At 39.6% G+C, this 21,158-nt stretch overlaps 1 protein-coding gene and 1 long non-coding RNA gene across 2 annotated transcripts; one reads left to right on the top strand and one right to left on the bottom strand.

Annotated features, from left to right (window-relative positions):
* Nucleotides 1–2,534: 2,534 nt before the first annotated feature.
* On the bottom strand, nucleotides 2,535–7,619 carry LOC104418459 (molybdate-anion transporter). Its single transcript, XM_010029815.3, has 9 exons — nucleotides 7,306–7,619; nucleotides 6,944–7,088; nucleotides 6,342–6,510; nucleotides 5,912–6,167; nucleotides 4,870–4,958; nucleotides 4,521–4,703; nucleotides 4,343–4,428; nucleotides 4,158–4,242; nucleotides 2,535–3,282 (listed from the first exon to the last, which is right to left on the bottom strand). The coding sequence occupies exons 1-9, from the start codon at nucleotides 7,502–7,504 to the stop codon at nucleotides 3,148–3,150; spliced, it is 1,347 nt and encodes a 448-aa protein (XP_010028117.2). The 5' UTR covers nucleotides 7,505–7,619; the 3' UTR covers nucleotides 2,535–3,147.
* Nucleotides 7,620–11,098: 3,479 nt separating this feature from the next.
* Nucleotides 11,099–17,377, top strand: LOC120288199. The gene is made up of 4 exons (XR_005546498.1): nucleotides 11,099–11,916; nucleotides 12,020–12,328; nucleotides 16,777–17,140; nucleotides 17,242–17,377. It is a non-coding gene; the product is annotated as an uncharacterized LOC120288199 (long non-coding RNA).
* Nucleotides 17,378–21,158: the final 3,781 nt, after the last annotated feature.

The following is a 21,158-nucleotide window of genomic DNA, read 5'->3' as shown; positions in this document are numbered from 1 at the left end:
TCGTGCGCAATTTTACAATATTGAGCATAGGCATGTATTCGTTATTTAATAAGTCTCAAGGGGATTTTTGGATTAATTAATGCCTCTTTTTCATAAAAATAGCATTTGCTCGTTTATATTTACAGATGATCTCATCCCAAAGAGAGATTTTCACTGATAATACAAAATAGTTGGGTTTGGGAACTCCATTTTCTGTACTTAATCAAACAGATGACCAGAAAGTAATTTATGAAGTCTGAAACCGAAAACTTTTGTTTCTCGCCTTTTAGTTTGGGGACCTTCTTGCTTCTTCATTGTACTTTAATATAGCCTTTTTATTAATATTTAAATACAGAGCAAAAGACTGATTTTAATGGAATTTGCAAGTTGAGCTCATGCTTTGATTTGTGATAGACCGAAACATAAACTTATCTGAAAAAATAAAAACAGGGTGAAGCATAAGCTTAATGTGCACTAGTAAACTCTTAGTGATTGGTCTGTCAACTCTTACTTTGTCATCAAGAACAGATACACGAATCTAATTTGGCAAATTTAGAGTGCTCCCTTGGTATCTTTTACATCTTAATGAACATATCCCTTTAGAATCACCTCGACGGCTAACTTGGAAGGACATTAATCATTGCTGAGAAAAGAGTCCTCGCAGTAGCGAATCTGACGTCAATTCCATCAAAACTGTCTTTTGGCCAAATAATCGATTGAATTGATGCTGTGTTTCATGATGCGACTTAGCACATTCAAGGAACATCATTGATTTAACCCGATTTTAAGAAAAAACGCTTGTACTTTTAAAGAAAGACCACAGCCACACTTGTTACCGTCATTGCTAGCACTCAAACGTGCACAAGTAACTTGCAACCACCAAGCGGGGGCTCGCATGAAGGACATCGCGACATTCAGGAAACCTGTAATTTGAGGTCTTGTTTAAGGTCACGATCTCAGATAACGTCTGACTAAGTGAAGAGAGGGAGATCGCAAGAGGGGAATGACGGAAACACGAAAGGAAAGAAAAATAAAGGAGAAAAAAAAGTGTTGCGTTTTCTTCGATCCCACCATGGCTAAAATACTCCCCGTTACATTGTTTTAACAATATTAACTTTTGTACTTTTTCTTAGCACTCTTTTTGTTTGATTTTGGTTTCCCTTTTGTTTTCTTTATTGTCTTTTCTTGTGAGTCCCATTTTCATCTTCTTTACTTCTCTTCATTCCAACTTAATGCCAGTCATGGTTCAAGCCTTCTAGGATCTGTTAAAAAAAGCGAACATTCTATGGTCTGCCTCTATGACTTGTCCTCTAGGTCACGTCGCACTCATTGGTTGCTGAATCCCTAGCTAGAGTTTGATTCCCAAGAACACAACAGACCTAAAGGGTCTTGCATTGAACTTCTTCACGGCAATCAAATGATGGGGATCCGAACAATCGATGGCAACAGAGTTGCCACGTCAAATATGTGCTTGGACTTGAGGGTTGGAGTTTATAATCACATCTTTAGCCCTCTCTCATTCGTCAGTGATAGTGGCTTGACGACTAAGATTGGTGTAGAAGTAGAAGATAACGCAAGGGCGAGGAGGGGCAAATCCTCGCCAATCTTGAGGATGGAATTGTTGTTCTTGAAGGTGGCATTTTCGATTTGCATAAGCAACTTAGTGGGAGCAGGGGCAAATTTGGGCCATGGATCTGGAGGCTGGCAGGTGATGGCAAATTAGTGGAGAAGCAAACATTGCTAATGAGCCTAATGAGTTTCTGGGTGATGGCTTCGGCTCCTAAATTTGAATATTTAAACAGGGGTTTTTCTTGTCTTCATAATCAATCAATTGAAGAATTTGACGCAAAATGGGACAACGAATAACACAGAGAGCGAAAGGGATGGAATGGGGGTAAAGAGTGAAGAGATATGAAATGGACTTTACTTATAGTTGAGGTATGAGTTGAAGAAATAGAGATAAAAGAGCACTAGCCGGGTGAGGAGGTTTATGCAAATTTGGGCTTCAACTTAATGAGTTCCTTGTGTTTGGGATGGACTTTTTTTGTGGGTCGTTGACGGACGTTGGGGTATAAAAGATTTGTCTATTATTGACATGATGGGTGTTTTACAAAGATAGAGAATAGAGAGAAATATATGAGGAGAAGGAGTGGCACGGCAAAAAAAAGAAAAAAAAAAAAAGAAAAGCAAGTAAATAATGCTTAAAAAAAATGGAAGAACAGAGAAAATACACACCCTCATCATAAAAAAGCAAATACGTTAGATGTGTCAAATATTTGGAAGGTAAATTTAAGATGCAACTGCTATCTTCCAAATTTTAATGACTAGTATTGTCGGTGTACTTTGAGCTCTTTGCTTCATCAAAAGCCCAAGTTAAAAAGAACCGACTTCCGCGCATCTACCAGTAACACATCGAAGTCCGAACTCAACCACCCTCTCAATTTGAGGGCTAAAGGTACAAAAACACCGAGAACCACAGTTTTCCCTATAAAAAAAAAAAAGGCTTTTGTTGGCTTCATTTTTTTTTCTCTAAAACTAATAAATGTTCCATTTTCTTTTTGGTACAGAGACATTTTTCCATTTTCAAACTTGCCGATATCACAATTGCTTTCAAATCGCCACCCTTGAAATAAAAGAATAAAAATAAAATGAGAATCCCCTAAACCTTAAGATATCCTTATTGAGACCTAGGCAAAAATTTAATCTCCAGAGTCTCAGACAATAAAATATATGGAATGCAATCTCTCAAATCTAGCAACATCAAAATAGTTGCCAGACAAAAATCCTCAGCATATGATTCCACAGCTAGCAAGAGGTCCTCATTCCCAGGTGATGCCCCAATGGATCATTGTCTTCCCTCATATGGCTTTTGATGATCAGGCATTGATTTCCTTTCATAGCTTTCCATAGAGTTCGACAGACTTTGCAACTGATAGTCACTGTTGATAGCATCTTCCTCGCAACGAAATAATTCATGTCTGCTACGTGGAATTGTACTGGTAAAGGAGATTGAATTTGATCAACTCTTTTCGCCAATCAATTGGACCCCCTTTGCATGCTGTGACTGCATTTTATACACAATTGAAACCAAATCCTTATCCTTCCTCTGTCCCACTGATAAGCCATTGATATTAAAGCGATCTGGACATTGGCAGATGAGTGATGAACTCATAACTTGCGCAAGTGCTGGTACGGTTGCTTCCCTAACCGCTTCAAGACATGCATGCAACCAGCTGCAGCGAAAAGCCCAACAGCAGCGAATGCCATAATTGCTGCATTACTAACACTGCGATAGTAGCCTCCCTGGAACAAATGGCAACTCATAATGGACACATTTTCTCAACAGATCTACCTGAAAATGCAAGTAAGCTAAATTGTGGCAGTCCTCAGTAAAAGAGCGTGATTGAGGGTGTTGCTCCAACACCCAAACAAATGAACCACCGACAAGTCATAGAAAGTCATGCAACAGGACTAAGTGAGGGGAGAACTTGGCTTTTCAGCATATTTATTAGAAAAGGTTCCAGATGGCACTAAGTCAAAAGTCTTCTGTACTAAATATGTAAAACCTTTTTTCACCCAGAAGTTTCACAGTGATAATACTTAGTTATCCCACCAGGAAAAAAAAATGTGCAGGAAATTACAAATGAACAGACATATATACTGATCGTTTACTTCATCAATAAACCACTTACTCGCTGAGAACATCTTTCAGAAAAGATGCGCTCTTGACCAGATTTGTAATGCAAAAAGACCATGTAAAATCAGCAAGTATGGCATAATGAAAGAGCTATCATCAAATCCTTTTACAGAGGCAGAATGGTTTTTACTATGGTTCTTGATCATAATAGCAATTGAAATCTTATTCATTAAGCCAGTACTTCTAGCCAATCGCTTGTCCATTCTAAAAATGGAACACATCCTCTTCCATAAAATTCTGTAAATTTTCCAAAACCGGTGAAACTTGTAGATGGTTGTAACAATCACATCCCTCACTTTGCCTTAGGATTTATAGCTGAAGCTAAACCAAGTCCAAAACTTGGGCCATTTACCCTAATGATCTAAGTAAAAATTGAGACAGTACAAATATAGAATTGCTTGATCTCCCTCCTGATTTATGTCACCAGTGCAGGCATAAAACATGGAGATTGACTAGAAATTAGATCATATTTGAAACTCACGTGCACCAAAAATAGCAAAACTGCAGCATTCGCAGGAGCAAGAGAAAAGCTTATCATTCCTCCTCGCAAGTCATTTGGTACATACCTACAAAACATGATAAACAATAATCATAAACATTCATCCATATATCCAAATTAGCAATATCTTGTGTTGGAATTCCAGCCAACAGCTCAGAATGGCATACATGGTCCTTAATCTGGCAAGAGAAGGTAGGATGACTCCTACACATGCCTGAAATAGGAAGAACAATGCTACTAGAACTCCAATTTCCTGCTCAACGCAAATATAGTATCTATCAGTATGTGGTGGTAACAAAATCAGATATCGATTTATATGTTGACATTCATAAAAAACATAAATACCTGATAGTCATAGGCTACGACAGAGAGTACAGAACCAGATATGATGAATGCATAAAGTGTGCAATCTTCAGTTCGAAATGACAAAGATCCACTAATAAGCCAAGGAAAAATTGTACTTCCAAGCATTCTTGCTCCCAAAAGGCACGGATATATCAAGCCCAGATGCAGTTCTCTGCCATCAGCCTGCACTCCAATGCATTCAATAAAATCATGAAACAAGCTCACTCTTGCCAGCAAAAAATTAGAAGCTACAACCAGCATTTTGTGTGCAAAAAATGGAAAATGCTGCTGTTCATTTAAGTCTTCCAGGAGATATTAATATTCCTTTCAGAAAGATATGTGAACGTACCACCAATATTGGGGTCCAGAGAATCCAAAACATTGATATGGAGAAGTGAAGGCAAGCTTGTGCACATGCCAATAACCATATTCTTCTATCTGTGAACAAGTAGATAAGAGTATGCAAGAAGAATTGAATAATGGTCTGAGTAAAAATTTAAAAAGGTACCTACAAATTGGTCTACTTATTAGTGAATAAGGAAAAATATTAACCAAAATGTCAATAGCTTAATCTTAAAAGAGCAACAATTCTAAAAGAGCACGTGATTCATTGACATGGCAGCAAATGATAGGGGCAATGAGAGAAAATAGACTGATAAAGAAGAAAAGAAGGAACCATTGGTCACAATTGTTTCAGAATAAGATAGCCAATTAAAGAAGCCACAGCCTTGAGGAAATTTCCTAGTTGCAGCTTTACCAACATCAGGCTTTTGAGTTCAGGCAGATTTTTGTTGAAAGTCTTGCAGGTTTTCTCAAGATTACGGCCTTTAATAACTTTAGCAGTATTTAGAGTAATAGACAAAGCAAAACCATTCTGCTGCAGGGGCATTTGAATTCAGAAACGTCTAATCATCTTTTGGCTGACTATAGGTCCCTTGTGCCTCGAGGTAGGCAAGTTAGTACACTCAATCTTGGTCCTCAACTAACCACAATGAAAAATCTTGTGGACAAACCTTAACCTTAAAGTTCTCAAAGCTCAATGCAACAAGGAAACACAGCTTTATGTCCCACCTTCGAACCCTTTAGGTGAGGTAACATTACAAAGTATGTACTTTTTGGTTCCAAATATAATGGCATCTGATGCTGAGACATACTTCAGCCAATTTCATATCTTCCATTTGAAAATATCCATGAATGTCCTTATAAGTAGTGTAGTGTACTCTCGTTATTTGATGTAAATCAGATATCACATTGGGAACATCAAATAGCATTTGGAAATTTTTATTTAATCAGACAACAATTCAAGTTGAGACGTTAGTTTCAATAAAAAGTGGATACTTTTCATAAGATAGCAGACTCATATATGAGCAAAGGAGAGACCCAACTATTACCATTGCAAAAATAGCTATAGGACCTGCCATGATCCTCAAACACCTCTTGTTGAGAAGATCCTCTCCACAGCCGTGCAACACAAATAACTCCCACCAAAGCCAACAAGACGGCTGCCGTCGAAGGAGATATCATTCTCTTCTTCAGATCATCACCAATCAGCCAGTTGGCAAACACCTGGCTTCCAATGAAAGATGCAGACCCCAAGAATGCCATCAACCAAAAGGTATCGCTCAATAAATCTTCTCTGTGCCCTTGCTGTAAAGAGAAAGCAAACGAAAAAAATGCAAACTCTGTTTACAACCCCGAAGTGTGGTTTCTACTACTAATGAGAAGGAAAAATGTACAAAGAGAAATTTGAATGGCACAAATCGACATCTTATAGTAAATTTACAGGGACATCTTATGTACAGGGAGAAAATGTACACGAACCTTTTCATGTTCAACAACCATCCATGTCTCAAAACTGAAAGAGTATATTGAAGAAGCCAGAGACAAACATACACTTGCTACCCAAACACTGGGATGGGCAGTTATCCTCTTCCATATACCAACAAAAAGGTGCAAGATGCAAAAGAATAAACAGAATTTCCTGTGGCCTCTGCAGACAGCAGTATATGTCAGTTCATGTACAGTAATTTAACACACATTAGGACTAGCCGCATAACTGAGTCAAGAGAAAGCGTCATGATAATTATTTAATCAACTTTTTGCATATCCCCAAGATTCAGTGTCTTTAGCGTTAAATGAATGGATCCAATACATCGTAGATTCTCAAAAACAGAGTGGATGTTCGAACATGAAAGCACCAGTTGTTAAAGCGGCATGTAAGCCCAATCAAAGCAGGTCACACATATTTGCAGACAGAATTCCAGTCCACAGTTGAATGCAATTGAGAAAACTTCCCAATGCTTAAGTCCTACTATACTCAACGACCTCTCAGCCTGTATTTCTTTACTAAATCATCAGCTCAAATTGCAGCAAAGAAGAAATTAAGTTCACCGACAGAAAACAGGAGAAGAAAATGAACTCACATCGTATCAGAAAGCACTCCAAGGAAAGATCCAACAATGAGAGAAGCCGCAAATCCAACACAGAGAGATAAAACCATTTGCTCTCTACTCACGCCAAAGTAACTGAACTCGAACTCCCCGAACACCGACGGTACCCCTTCCATCACTGCCAAAACACAGCACGAGAAGCGAATTCAATTCGACACGCACTGCAAACCGAGCACAGGAAATTCATCGCTCATCTGTTCGGACCAGAGCCAGTCGATCGAAGACATCAGCTGCACAATGTCCGAGCTTACCGACCCGAAACAAATCACGCATCTCCACGATTCATTCTCCACAGATAGCATGTGAAGCGCAATCCGCGCGAAGAAAATGCTGACCTGAGCAGAGGGAGTAGAGGAGGAGGAAGTTCCGCTGGAAGCGCGAAGAGTGCAGCGAGGCTCCATGGTCGAAGACGGAAGGAGGCGCGCTTCTGGAGGCGTAAGGGAGGAGGAAGACGGAGAGCAAGCAAGCGAGGAAGATGAAGACGAAAAGAGAGGGGTTCGGCTCCCAGACGGAGCTCTCGATCACGACTGCCATCGAACCGCCGCGGCGGCGGCGATTCTCAGGTGTCTAATTCCGCCGCCGAGAGAGGAAGAATGAGATCGGCGTGGGCTGTCGGCGGATGGGCTCGACGGGGACGCGGTGGATCGTAATTTCTGGGGAATCGCTTATTAGTGAATTAACTTTCCGGAAAAATAAATTGAAAAAGGAAAAGGCAAAAAGGTAAAGGAAAAAAAGTAATACTTGAGCTACCATCACGTTCTTCCGTATTGATATTTAAGCTCCTTTTATATCGCGAAAAATAAATTACTCGAAAGTTATTTTCTTAAAAGTTTATCATCTAAGATAATTAGTTAATGAAATTTATTTTTCATAATTAATAATAATTTATATTTAAACATATTTTTAAAAAATGAAATTTATTTTCGCTTATCCATTTTTGTAAGCGACATGAGATTATTTTAAGGAAAATATTTCCATAATCATTCACTTATTGGTATCAATTTCATTATACTTTATCTCATCTTTATTTCTCATCCACTTCAGCTGGGTTGAGACTTGGCAGATAAGTTCTCCAAAATTGGGCTAAAACCAAACCAAGAGTGCATTGTTAAATAGAAAACTTAAGATCTCTAAACATTTTCTTAAAAAAAAAAAAAAAAAATGGATATATTACTTAGAGAGAATAATCAACATTTTTTTTTTCAATATCGACAAAAAATTGTCTAACTACACAGCTAGGGTTGCTGTTTCCATGAAGACAAAAATGGATATATGATAAGATTGTTTCTTTACAATGGAAAGATATACATAATCAACATATCTCAATGAATACAAAATAGAATTTATACCTACACAAATTGTTGATGGTAGTTCTACAACTAAACCAAGAACTATTGTAGGGGACTTAATGAAACCATTGAATTTAAAAATATGATAGAGTAGATCTTAGATCGTCGATGATGAAGATATTTTTATTCACCTATTTTTGTAAATGATACAAGTGACTATTTTTTGAAAAATATTTTAAAATCTTTAATTTTCCGTGAAACAAGCACACTTTTAATTCTAATAAATTCCACATGTGAAATCTCTAGATCTATAAGGTGGCCATTACCAACTTCTTCTCTCTTCTTTTTCATCTTGCAAACTCAACATGATCACTAGGTGCTGATTCTTGTTAAGAGTTTTTAATGTATATGTACAAAAAGAGTCTTGCATACAAAGATCACATGGAAATTGATGAGTTTAAATATGAAAGTACTAGAGTAATGCCATACCAAAGCACGGGTTCTCAAGTGGATACATAATCATGGATGTCCCATATTAAAATCAAAAGATTAATATCATTGCCATGACCTTGACTCCATCTCCAAGGTCTCAAGCAGCAAGGGTTATTTTCGCACGTCATTGTCTCGTTCCTTTTATCTTTTCATTAAGCACATTCGGAAGTGTTACAAACAACATCCGCACAATAAAAAGCAACTAAGAAAACAACCATTTACAAACACATAATTACATTAGTTATATTATAAGCCCTTTTGTCATGAGCTGTTATATTTACAATCATTACATGCTCTATGCTCAAAAAGGCCGGAGTAAATCTTAGCTCTTCTATCAAGATTGCAACTTATCCATACCTAGAATTCTGAAAAAAATAAATAAAAATAACGAAGTGAGTCATTGACTCAGTAAGTAAAACCCTTAATTCTCTACTAGGAGGATATCTTATCATCAAAATTTAGTAGGTACAATACTCGCAATGCAATGTTGATGACATATCATTAGCAAATTTATTGCTACACCTCGACTACATGCAGATATGTCCATTGCAGCATGCTTACCTTGAGCTTGTCAATGAACATATCAACATATCATGCTTATGTATAAACCGGCATTCATGCAAATTCGTTTATCGTCAACCTGGCTCAACCAAGCCCTCCCGGCTCAATCGAGGCATTCAGCTTCAAGCTAGGCATCCTGGCTCAACTAGGGCATCCCGGCTCAATCAAGGCATCCTAGCGTTAGCTTATTAAGGTATTGGGCTCAACCCAAACATCCTGGCTCAACCAGGGCATCCCGGGGCTAGCTTACCCAAGGCATCCGAGCTCAAACCCAAATATCTTGTCTCAACCAAGGCATCTCATTCAATGAACGAGGCATCGCCGCTAACGCTATGTGGTGACGGACGCTTTTTCCTTTTTAGGTGCATCATATAAGTGCATCACAAAAGCTGGTTCTTCAACTTTCATCTTAGCCGATGCATACAAGGCCCAAGGGTGTGCTCATTCAAGTGAGTGTGTCATGACCCTCAATAGCATATTATAAAATATGCCGGGAATGATTCTTGGTTCGTGGCTTGAGTCGCATACTTAGGCCATTGCGACTTGACGTCTATTCCAAGCTGAGTGAATCTTGACCTCATTCCGGGTGTGAACACACTCAAGCATGCAAACATGAGCAACTACACAAAAGAACATTACGACATACATGGGTGAGCACACCACTAAACTTGACGATGTAAGCTATCGCCCTAGCCAAGAGTTAGAGATTCTACTTACAACTTTTGAGCCTAGCTCCAAGATACTCCTTTAGTGATTGGACGGCTCCTAAGGTGGCTTAGGGGAGAAGGACATGAAAGAGGGGAGAGAAAGGGAGAGGAAATGAGAGAATTGTTAAGCCTCCAAAATGTGAGGATGCCTTCTCCTATTTATAGGGATTCTTCCATTTATAGGCCTCATCCTCTTCAATTATTGGTGTCAATCTCATAATTAAGTCTAAGGAATGAGTTGGTCTATCTAGTCTCCTTAGTTGGCACCTATGCTTATTTGTGCTTAATTGATTGGTCCATCTATTTACTTATCCTCCAAGGCTCGCTTTGGGCTTAAAATGTGCCTATGGCCCTAGGGGACACATAAGCCCCTTGATGCCTAATGTCTTCTCTTGATTGGTTGGCCTTTACCTTATTCACCAGGCTATCCTTTAGGCTCATCATAACGTAAGATTCTAGAAGACACTTAAGCTTACGAGTTACCGACTTCTTCTCCAAGGCAAATCACGCCCAATGTTTGCCCGAATCGTTCCCTTGGACGGTTGGTCGGCCTAAATGGTCGGTTGTCCTTGGTCGGTTTAAAGCCAATCCTAAGGCTACCCATGGCCTAGTACTAAGCCAAGGCACTCATGGACCTTAGAATTAGTGACGGAATAGCCGGGTCTATCCCCGAGCTCATTTCGATGTGCACCCGATCCATTAGTATGGCTCATGATCGGTGCATTACCAATCTATGATCGGATATCACCAATTCAAGATTCATTTCCAATCACTAAGAATTATATAGAGAATGATGCATTTTTTGTCGGAAGATGATGCATTTGATCGTGTCGGATCATCTGTGTATTAGTGCATATGTGACGTCCGGACTTCGCCCGTGTGATGTCTAGACTTTGCCTAAGCCTTGAATACTTAATAGTCCATGCCGCGTCGACAAGCTTGTCATCGGACTTTGTTGTTGGCGCCACTCACGGCCACCATAACGCCACCCCCATCACCTCCCCGAACTATCATGCCTCATCATATCCCCACAACACCATCTCATCGTCACTTCTCCGCCGCACCAGCTACTTAGTTTTTCAAGCTATCGACTTGGTGAATTGAGATTCACCACCCGTAGCCACGTCAACCCCATTCGCTTCTCCTCAGCTTGCCAACAAACAGAGACCTTGACCACAGAATTCAGCCACGCCCTTGCATTAACTTGCAAGGTGTCATGAACAGGTGAAGACTTCTCACGCTAAAGACACGAATCCACGGAGCTGTCTTCTCCTTCTGCTGCCACGAACTTTGAAGAAAAGTTGACCAAGATAGTCAACAGGCGGAGAAGCCGAAGCATAGAAGAAGACCGTCCCTCATTTTTCCTTCACCTCACGATTTCTTTCGTCCATCAGCATCTGCAACGAAGAAACATCTTCATCCAGACTTTCACAGCTTCGTTTTTGCCTTGCTCCTTGACGCTGGCCGCTTGCACCACCTCGCTGCACCGCCATCTCGCTTTATTCTTGTTGCCGACCAGAGACCTCACAGCTTTGTCGTCGTTCTGCTTGCGTCGTCTTGCCACTCCGCCACTAGCTCGCACCACAGCCCGCACCACCGAGGATTCGAGGCAAGTGGAAGTCCTATTCTTCTATACTATGCGGTGCTTCCGCTACTTGGGATTCCATTCGAGGAATCGACAAATTTGGGCTCGAATGCGTCGAGTTGCCGTTGTATCATGTTGCTTCTTGTCGGTTAAAGCTAAGTTTGATCTTGACTCGTGTAGTCGTGTACGGTGACGACCGTCGACACGGTCAATGTTGGTTTTGGGTTGTAAGGCTGTGAACCGCGTCAACCAAGCTTTCATCTAGCGAGCTGTCAACGAGCCTTCTTTAGGGGGATCTAGATCTACAATCCGGTAAGAGATGACTCTATTTTTGTTGGGTTGTCTAATGCATTAACTTTTGTTGTTGTTTTGGCCGATTTGACAGCAGATGATTAACTCCATCAATTTTTGCAAGGTCGGAAATGATTGCCGCTAAGATGCCCTTATTCTTCGAGCTTTCTCCCAACGAGCCATTAACAAGCCTTCTTCAGGGGGGATCCAGATTTGCAGTCTGGTAATAGATGACACTATTTTTGTTGGGTTGTTCAATGCATCACCTTATGTTGGTTTTGGCCAATTTGATAGCAAATCGTTAACCCATCAAATTTTGCCAAGTTAGAGGTGATTGCCACCAAGATGCCCTTGTTCTTCAAGACATATTTGAAACTTTTATCTCTTCCCCTATGCTATTCTCCTGATAGGCCCAGAAAGAGGAAATGTTGAGGTGAGGTGATTATGTTTCCATGCCTGTGTTGGCGACATTGGAATGTAGCCACCCTGTTGCAATGAGGCGAGCAATCGAACAAAATATAGACGGAAGAAAAATAAATCAGACATCGGATTTACGTGGTTCAATCGTAAAGACCTACGTTCACGGGGAGAGCAGCAGCGAATTTTACTATAGATCAAGCGATACAAGGAGATTACACACTCAAGTCACTCAAACACTCTCTCGGTGTTTCCCAAACCCCAATTTAACCCAAACCCAAGTCACGGCACAAAATTATGACACAAGCTCAAAACAAACGCTGAAAAAGAACTCCTTTTCATATCGCGCTTCAGCTTGAATACATGCGGCTCCTCCTTTCCCTCGTACGGTGCAACAGCAACACCTCGAAAAGAAGACCTCTTTGCGGCTCCTTTGTGACTTCTACGTAGGGTTTTGGTCAGTAATTTTTCAGAAGCCCCAAAAGAAGAAAATCTGCATAATATTTGCTTTTATATGTGTGTGTGCAGGACGTGTGCAAGGGACTCGCCAAAGAAGGAAATCGTGCACGGGCCCACCTACGCTCCTTGCTTCGCTGAACATGTGTGTGTGCCTAGAGTCAACGCTTTGACTGTGGGCCCACCTCTTTTCAATTCACGTACAGAGGCTTCATCCCAAAAGATTTCGGCAAAGCATGGAGCTTCCGCAGCTTCACTCCAGAGAAGAAAAAAAAAATTCTCTTTTAATTATTTCCTCTTTTGTAATCCTTCGCGAGTCCACTAATTTCGCATTTTAGCAAACGCTCAAACTTGAGTCATATTTAATAATCTCCATCTTGGCTCGACATTTGAGCCAAATTACAATCACTTCGTGAAAAATTCAAATTCTGTTGCTACTTTCCCATAGCCCCCGATGGGCTCAACCGCCATAGATATTATCCAAGTTCAAGCCTCGCTTGAACTTGGTCATAATCGAGGACCTCATCAGAATACCAACTCCACATGCATCTTTAACTGCTTCGCAAGGATTTTCTGACGCAACCTCCTTAATCGCAGATAAAGCAAAACCATTGTTGCATCCATATCTATCAGGAGATCAAAAACGTACCTTGTTAATTTCAACAGTTACAGCAACCGTTGGCTCTATAGGCTCCACCTCGCTATGAGCACCATCTGTGTCGATTACTTTGCTAGTACCTATACTCGCTACCTCAGGAGTTTCTGGTTGCAACTCCACCTCAAGCTGAACACCGTCCAAATCCATATTAACACTGCCAAAAACACTCATAGCCAGAAGTATTGGAGACTTGTCAAAGATAACTTCTCTGTCGTTAACAGGTGAATTTATATTCAGGCACCACAACTGATTGCCCCATTCACCTTGTGCATAGCCATGGAATATGCATCTTGTCCTCCCATCGAGCTTATCATCACTCATTCGAAAATAACACGGGTAACCAAACATTTTAATAATAGAATAATCAGCAACGTTACCTGACAACACTTCTTTAGGAGTCTGCCATTCAATAGCAGTTGATGGGAATCTATTCACCAGGTAGCTTTTCATACTAAGCACATCAGCTAGGATTCTTCTAGCAATACCAGTACTAGAGATAATTTTTCGGGCCATCTTTAGTAATGTTCTGCTCATCAATTATGCAAATTGCTGTGATTTACTGGCACTAGTGCGGTGTTTCATTATGCCCTCTTTCATGCAGAATTTATTTGCTAGCTCTGAGCAAAACTCCATGCTATTGTTAGTCTGCACATACTTGATCGACTTACCAATCTCCGTCTCAATCAAAGCTCTTGACTGCGAGATCCTAACACAGCATTAAACTTGTGCCTTGGCACAAACACCCAGGTCTTTCTCGAGCAGTCAAAAGACTCTCGAACAGATGCATCTGACGTCTCCACAGCGAAATGTATCACTGTCTCACCTTGAAGTTTATACAAGCCATCATGCTTGATTCCTTTCATTATCACCAGGGCACCTCGAACAACCTTTAGAACTCCACCTTTTGAAGAATACCTACAACCAGCTGAATCTAGGGCACCCAAGGAAATTAAGTTCTTTTTCAATTCTGGAACATGCCTCACTCCAGTCAATGTCCTCATGATACCATCATGCATTCTAATTTTAATATCACCAACACCCACAACATCGCACTCAGCGTTGTTCCTAACTTGACTTTATCACTACCCGTGCACTGATAAGTGATAAACCAGTTTCTATTTGGTGTAACATGAAAAGAACAACCAGAATCCATAACCCATCCATCAAGCGATGAATCATTAGTGACAGACAAGACATAATCGGCATTATCTGCTACAGTTGCAACATTATCTGCAGAATCAACCATAATTCCCTTACCCTTCTCATTCTTCAACTTAAGGCTTCTAAGATGCCCCCTCTTGCCATAGCTCCAACAGACAACATTAGCAGTCCTAGATTGACTACGTCTGTTCATAATAATACTACCATTAACCACATATGTTACAGATGTTCCTCTATTTTCACCTACTAGAGCAGTAGATACAGATTCGCCAGATTCTCTTCTACGAATGTCCTCGCTTAGAATCAAATCTCGAACCCCATCAAACGTCGAACTTGTTGACCTAGAGGAATTACTAACAACAAAGAACGGTAGTATTCCAACTATCGGGCAATGAGGATAATAGAATCAAAGCACGTACCTCATCTTCAAAATCAATCTCAACCGAACTCAATTGACTAACAATCACATTGAATTCATTGATATGATCTACAACCGATGCACTTATTTCATCTTCAAGTTAAAAGACGTCGCATCAAACGGACCTTGTTGATCGCAAAGGGCTTCTCGTACATATCCGATGGGCTTGCATCAAATCAGCGGTGGTCTTCTCTTCGGGATGTTAAACGTGATGTTACGAGCCAACATTAGCCGAATAACACCCATAGCTCGTCTATCCAGCAAATCTCAATCAGTTTGCTTCATCGTCTCTGGTTTCTCCCCAAATAAAGGCAAGTGCAGATTCATCTGGTAAAAATAATCTTCAATTTGCATCTTCCAAAAATTGAAATCATTCCCATCAAATTTGTTGATTCTCACTTTTACTTCTTCTGTCTCCATCGATTCGCTTCAACTTAGCCAAACCTAGCTTTGATACCACTTGTTGCAATGAGGCGAGCGATCGAATAAAATATAGACGGAAGAAAAATAAATCAGACACCGGATTTACGTGGTTCAGTCGTAAAGACCTACGTTCACGGGGAGAGCAGCAACGAATTTCACTATAGATCAAGCGATACAAGGAGATTACACACTCAAGTCACTCAAACACTCTCTCGGTGTTTCCCAAACCCCAATTTAACCCAAACCCAAGTCACGGCACAAAATTATCACACAAGCTCAAAACAAACGCTGAAAAAAAGAACTCCTTTTCATATCGCGCTTCAGCTTGAAGACATGCGGCTCCTCCTTTTCCCTCGTACGGGTGCAGCAGCAACACCTCGAAAAAGAAGACCTCTTTTGCGGCTCCCTTTTGTGACTTCTACGTAGGGTTTTGGTCAGCAATTTTTCAGAAGCCCCAAAAGAAGAAAATCTGCATAATATTTGCTTTTATATGTGTGTGTGCAGGACGTGTGCAAGGGACTCGCCAAAGAAGGAAATCGTGTGCGGGCCCACCTACGCTCCTTGCTTCGCTGAACATGTGTGTGTGCCCAGAGTCAACACTTTGACTCTGGGCCCACCTCTTTTCAATTCACGTACAGAGGCTTCATCCCAAAAGATTTCGGCAAAGCATGGAGCTTCCGCAGCTTCACTCCAAAGAAGAAAAAAAATTCCTCTTTTAATTATTTCCTCTTTTGTAATCCTTCGCGAGTCCACTAATTTCGCGTTTTCGCAAACGCTCAAACTCGAGTCATATTTAACACACCATATTCTATTTAGGTGTGGAATGGGAGAGGAAATAGGCGATTTGGTCTTGATGATCTCACACTGATTGAGTTGTGATTTTGATCTCATTGCTGCATTGTGTCATTTAATAGTATGCAAATTATGTGTTTGGTAAAACGCCTGAGTCGTATTAGTTTATAAACATGACTTCAAATTTGAATGACATCATCTTTCTTTGCTTGAATGTTTCACTATACCAGTTGGATAGGTTCAGTAAATCTAAATTGATATCCACTTTTGAGTCCCTTCCCGAATGTCTCGATCTTGATAGGCTTCCGGCGCTTTAAGACAGATAAACTTAACTTTATGAAATCAGCTAAAAATGTTGATGTGCTGAATTATGAATACTTTGTCGATGGTCGCTGGTGCCCTTAAGAAGCATAGGCTGATCATGTAGACTAATATATTGGAGAGCAGATCGCATTTGCTGTACATATCTAGCAAGATTGATTTTTTGCATAAAAAGATTCAGGGGTTTCGATTTATGCGTCTAGCAAGATTGGTGATGAGATTCTGATCCCTACAGATACACCAAATGGCTCTGTCAACCGAGCTTTCTTCTAGCGAGCCGTCAACAAGCCTTCTTTAAGGGGCATCTAAATTTGCAGTCCGGTAAGAGATGACTCTATTTTTATTGGGTTGTTCAATGCATCAACTTTTGTTGTTGTTCTGGCCAATTCAACAGCAAATGGAGGTAAGAGATGACTATTTTGGGTTGTTCAATTCGTCAACTTTTGATGTTGTTCTCATCGATTTGACAACAAATGATTAACTCCATCAATTTTTTCCGGGTTGGAGATGATTACCGCTAAGATGCTCTTATTCTTCGAGCTTTCTTCTAGTGAGCCGTTAACGAGCCTTCGTCAGGGAGGATCCAAATTTGCAATCTGGTAAGAGATGACTATTTTTGTTGGGTTGTTCAATGCGTTAACTTTTGTTGTTGTTTTGGCCAATTTGACGGCAAATTGTTAACCCCATCAATTTTTGCCAGGTTGGAGATGATTGCCACCAAGCTACCCTTGTTCTTGAGACATTTGAAGCTTTTACCTCTTCCAAGCTCTTCTTTCGACAGGCCTAGAAATGTCAGTTTTAGCACTAGATTAGAATTGGGATAGTCCCATGAAGGTAAGATGACGAATGGTCAATGTCCAATCCGACCTCTCATTTGTACTAGTTTCCTCGACATATATCTTGGGTTATTTGACATTGTATAAATACCCGATGAGCTGCAAGTTTCCTTTTTGTCTTTCTTAGAATTGTGTAGGTCCTTTCTATATTGCCCTTTCATTATTCTTGGATGTTTGCTAACTCATGCTGCAATTTCAATACCTTGATTGATTTGCCTTTTCATTTTCTTGGTAATTAGAAAGAGTACAATGGCATGAAATGAACCATCCACGCATGATTACTTTTTTCTCTTAAATTTGCACGAAAACGTAGAAAGAAATGCATGGTCACATTGGTTAACAAAACACACCAATTAGGTGTCGGAAGGACGCTAATAGCAATAATAACATAACCCAAGTTAACCTTAGATCTCTGGCTGTGTAGGTATTAGGAGACCACTCTAACCCTCGATTGAGCACTCTAGCTAGCTCTGAAAAATGAGGTTAGTGGCAATTGTCTAAATCAACTTAAAAAATAATTAATAAATCTATCACAAGGGTATGAACTTCTGGAAATAGTATGCTGTCTTTATTTAGCATACTTGTAGCGGTAAAGCCAAAAGGTGAAGTGATGCCATCTTCGGTAGATGGGCCTTCGAGAGGGCTATCATAGTCGAAATACCCTTAAATCCACATTTATGTTTGGTTTTCTTTTGACCTTAAAACCGTCAATTAAGATGTGCCATAATGTCAAGGTAGGGTCACAACAAATTCTGCTGTCACGCGAAGCATGAACTTGAGAGGGCTCATGATTATGAATGAGTGAACTCATATGTTTGACTTTAAAGGATGAAGTGATGACATCTTTGGAATTATACACCATGAGGGGACTCGTACGGTCAAGCACCTCTAAACCCACCTTCACACCCGTCGCTCACCAATTGGGCGCAAAGGTCGGGTCACGACAATGTTATGCATGGTTAAGAGAGTTTATGGATGAATATGCTAATCCAATAAGGTGTTATAATATGTTTAGAATGAGTAGAGTTGTATTTAGTAATTTAACGCATGACCTAACAACACGATATGATTTGTTTTAGGATTGCATTGGAGTTATGGATGGTACACATATCCTAGTAGTGATACCTACATACCATAAAATTTATTTTATTGGTTGAAATGGAACGACTACTCAAAATGTGCTAGTCATTTGTAATTTTAACATGGAATTTGTCTATGTTTGCGCCAATTAGGAAGGACAAGCTCATGATATTCGTATTTTCTATGACGCATCTGAAGACGTGGTGCACAATTTCCTTATCCTCCTCCATGTTTGTTAGTTAGTGGTTTATGTACATTATCTTTGTGACATATTTTAATTAAGTTTACATTATATTTGTCTAGGTAAATATTATTTAAAAGATGTTGGATGTTTAAATTCCACGGGTTATTTGGGTCATGTAGAGAAGTTAGATATCATTTGTCGAAGTTTTCAACAAGGTCCTCCACCTATAGGATATTGAGAAGTATTCAATTGTGTCTACTCCTCACCATAATAAGAAATTGAGCAAGCGTTTCGCATACTATAAAAGAAGTAGAAGATTCTAATTGATATACCAAGTTATTCGTATGAAAAGTAAGTGCAAATTATCATAGCGTCAATGGCTTTCCACAATTATATACGAAGAAATGATGTGACTAATATAGATTTTGAAATAGCTTATTTGGATCCCAATATAGATATTCAATTGCCAATGATGCTGTGAATGAGGGGATGAGTATTTCAAATGATAAGTCATTTCCTGACATGGCAAGTTTACGTGATGAAATAGCTATGAATTTGACAAATAGTTGAAGAGTTTTTAATATTTAAGGATAACATATTTATTTTATCGGGACATATTTGATCATGTTTATTGTAATGAAATCACTCTCTCTTTTATTTTATTTAATTGAGAATATCCCCTTTGAGACACTTTTTTATTTATAAATTTGTTAATGTCTTTTTTATATTACTCTCAATGCAAAAATATTACAGTTAAAGTCATTATTTTTTTCCAATTTTAAACAAATTAAGAAAAGTTAAAAAACTTAAATCTGTCATTTCAAAGGATTTTTCAAATATATGTTTACTAAACAGTATTCCTTCAAAGTTGTTTCTCAAGGCACTTTTCAGTTATAGTCTACCAAATAATATTTGTGTTGCCCCAAACTCCTTTAGGCATTTGTATTTCCCCAAAGGCTTTCTCTAAAAGCTGAACCAAACGCACCCGAACTACCTTTGGTGGTCTGTGCTAAAGTTGCGGTATGAGTTGAAGAGCTTGTCACTTGTTGAGAACGAACTAGTGTATCATACTTAGGATATGTTAAAGTAACCAAATTGCCTGTATTTTGCACATTAGTCAAACTTGGTGGAACTGATGAGGGAGGAATAATAGAATCCTTAGCCTCTACATATTCGGCAAGAGGTGGTTTGAGCTTTAGGTGAAGCGTATAGCAATAAGCTTTTGTATGTCCAACTCTTTGACAATGACAATAGCGTGAGCCACAACCAGTCCTAGAACTAATGATACCACAAGTACTAACTCCCCCTTCATGGCCTTCACAACCTTGGCTATGAACAAAATCGTATCCCTGTCCTCTGTAACCACAACTGCAACCTCCACGTCCACTAGGACCATGGGAAAGCATAGCACTCATCTCCATAGCCGGCATGGAAGAAATCTTCTTAGGAATTATAAAATTGAGAGCTTAGGAGAAGACTTCATCCATCATGGGAAGAGAACTTTGAGCTGTAATATGTTAATGAAAAGATGAACACTCAGGTCCTAATGAATTAAGCGAAAACATTTGGATGATTTGAGGCAAGAAAACAAGTTTCCAATCATTGGCAAAGGGTCATGAACTGAGCATAATGATTGAATAAAGATTGATCTCCATGCTTAATATCAGACAACTTTTCCCACGTGTCACATACTTGTATTATAGTATTCTGCCTTGTATTGAGTAATGCGCATTTACCCCAAACTACCTTAGCAGAGTCACACTAAATAAAGTGAGGATTGACATTGCGGTCCATGCTATTCCATAATAGAGTTTGAATCATCACATCTTCTTCAATCCAATTGAAAGTTTTACTCTTGTCAGATTGTACTTTAGACGTGAGATAGTCGAGTTGCCTGGTGGTAGTAAGAGAGACCTTGATATCTTTAGATCAGGTGGGATAATTAGTTCCATCCAACTCAATATATGTTAATTGGAAATGACCAAAAAGGGATCCAGAAGTCCATCCATTGGTCGCCATTGGTGAATAAAGAGCATGATTGAGCTCAAGTAATGAACTTCATAGGGACCAACACTTATATCCAATAATCCAATCAAATACACAGTAATTCAAAACAAAAGGGGCTCAATCCAATCACCACTATTCGCAGCAATTCAATGACACTCCATAAAATCAATTTTATTATTAGTAACAATGCGAATCACCAAAGCACTAGCATGCTTATTCTCATTATCTCCTTCTATTCAACACAACATCACGCATAGGTGAGTAGCAAAAATCAATGAAATGAAAAAGAAATGCGTCACCTTCAAGTGAGGAATAACAACTCTATCCTCTATTAGCCATGAAATCTATTCTCCATGATAGCCACTTTGGCAGCTCCTAATCGGGGGATGGCAGCTCCTAATCAGGGAATTTTTTATATTTTTTTTAAGGGTTCTCTGGTCCTATCTTGGTTGGACGTCATCGGATTTGAACTGGTCTAGATTTGGCGATGCCAGGATGGATTACATAGTG

This window comes from Eucalyptus grandis, chromosome 9 (genome assembly GCF_016545825.1).
Source record: "Eucalyptus grandis isolate ANBG69807.140 chromosome 9, ASM1654582v1, whole genome shotgun sequence".
In the NCBI taxonomy this organism is placed as follows: Eukaryota; Viridiplantae; Streptophyta; class Magnoliopsida; order Myrtales; family Myrtaceae; genus Eucalyptus; species Eucalyptus grandis.
The sequence above is the reverse complement of the archived record's forward strand: the minus strand, read 5'-3'. Positions and strand labels throughout refer to the sequence as shown.

Excerpts from the sequence above, each read along its gene's own strand:
- LOC104418459 (XM_010029815.3), bottom strand. The coding sequence starts at position 7,504 with ATGGCAGTCGTGATCGAGAGCTCCGTCTGGGAGCCGAACCCCTCTCTT. Across the intron at positions 7,089-7,305 it reads CCTCTACTCCCTCTGCTCAG|TGATGGAAGGGGTACCGTCG; the intron begins GTCAGCATTTTC and ends GTGTTTTGGCAG. Across the intron at positions 3,283-4,157 it reads TTTTGCTATTTTTGGTGCAC|GGAGGCTACTATCGCAGTGT; the intron begins GTGAGTTTCAAA and ends CATTTGTTCCAG.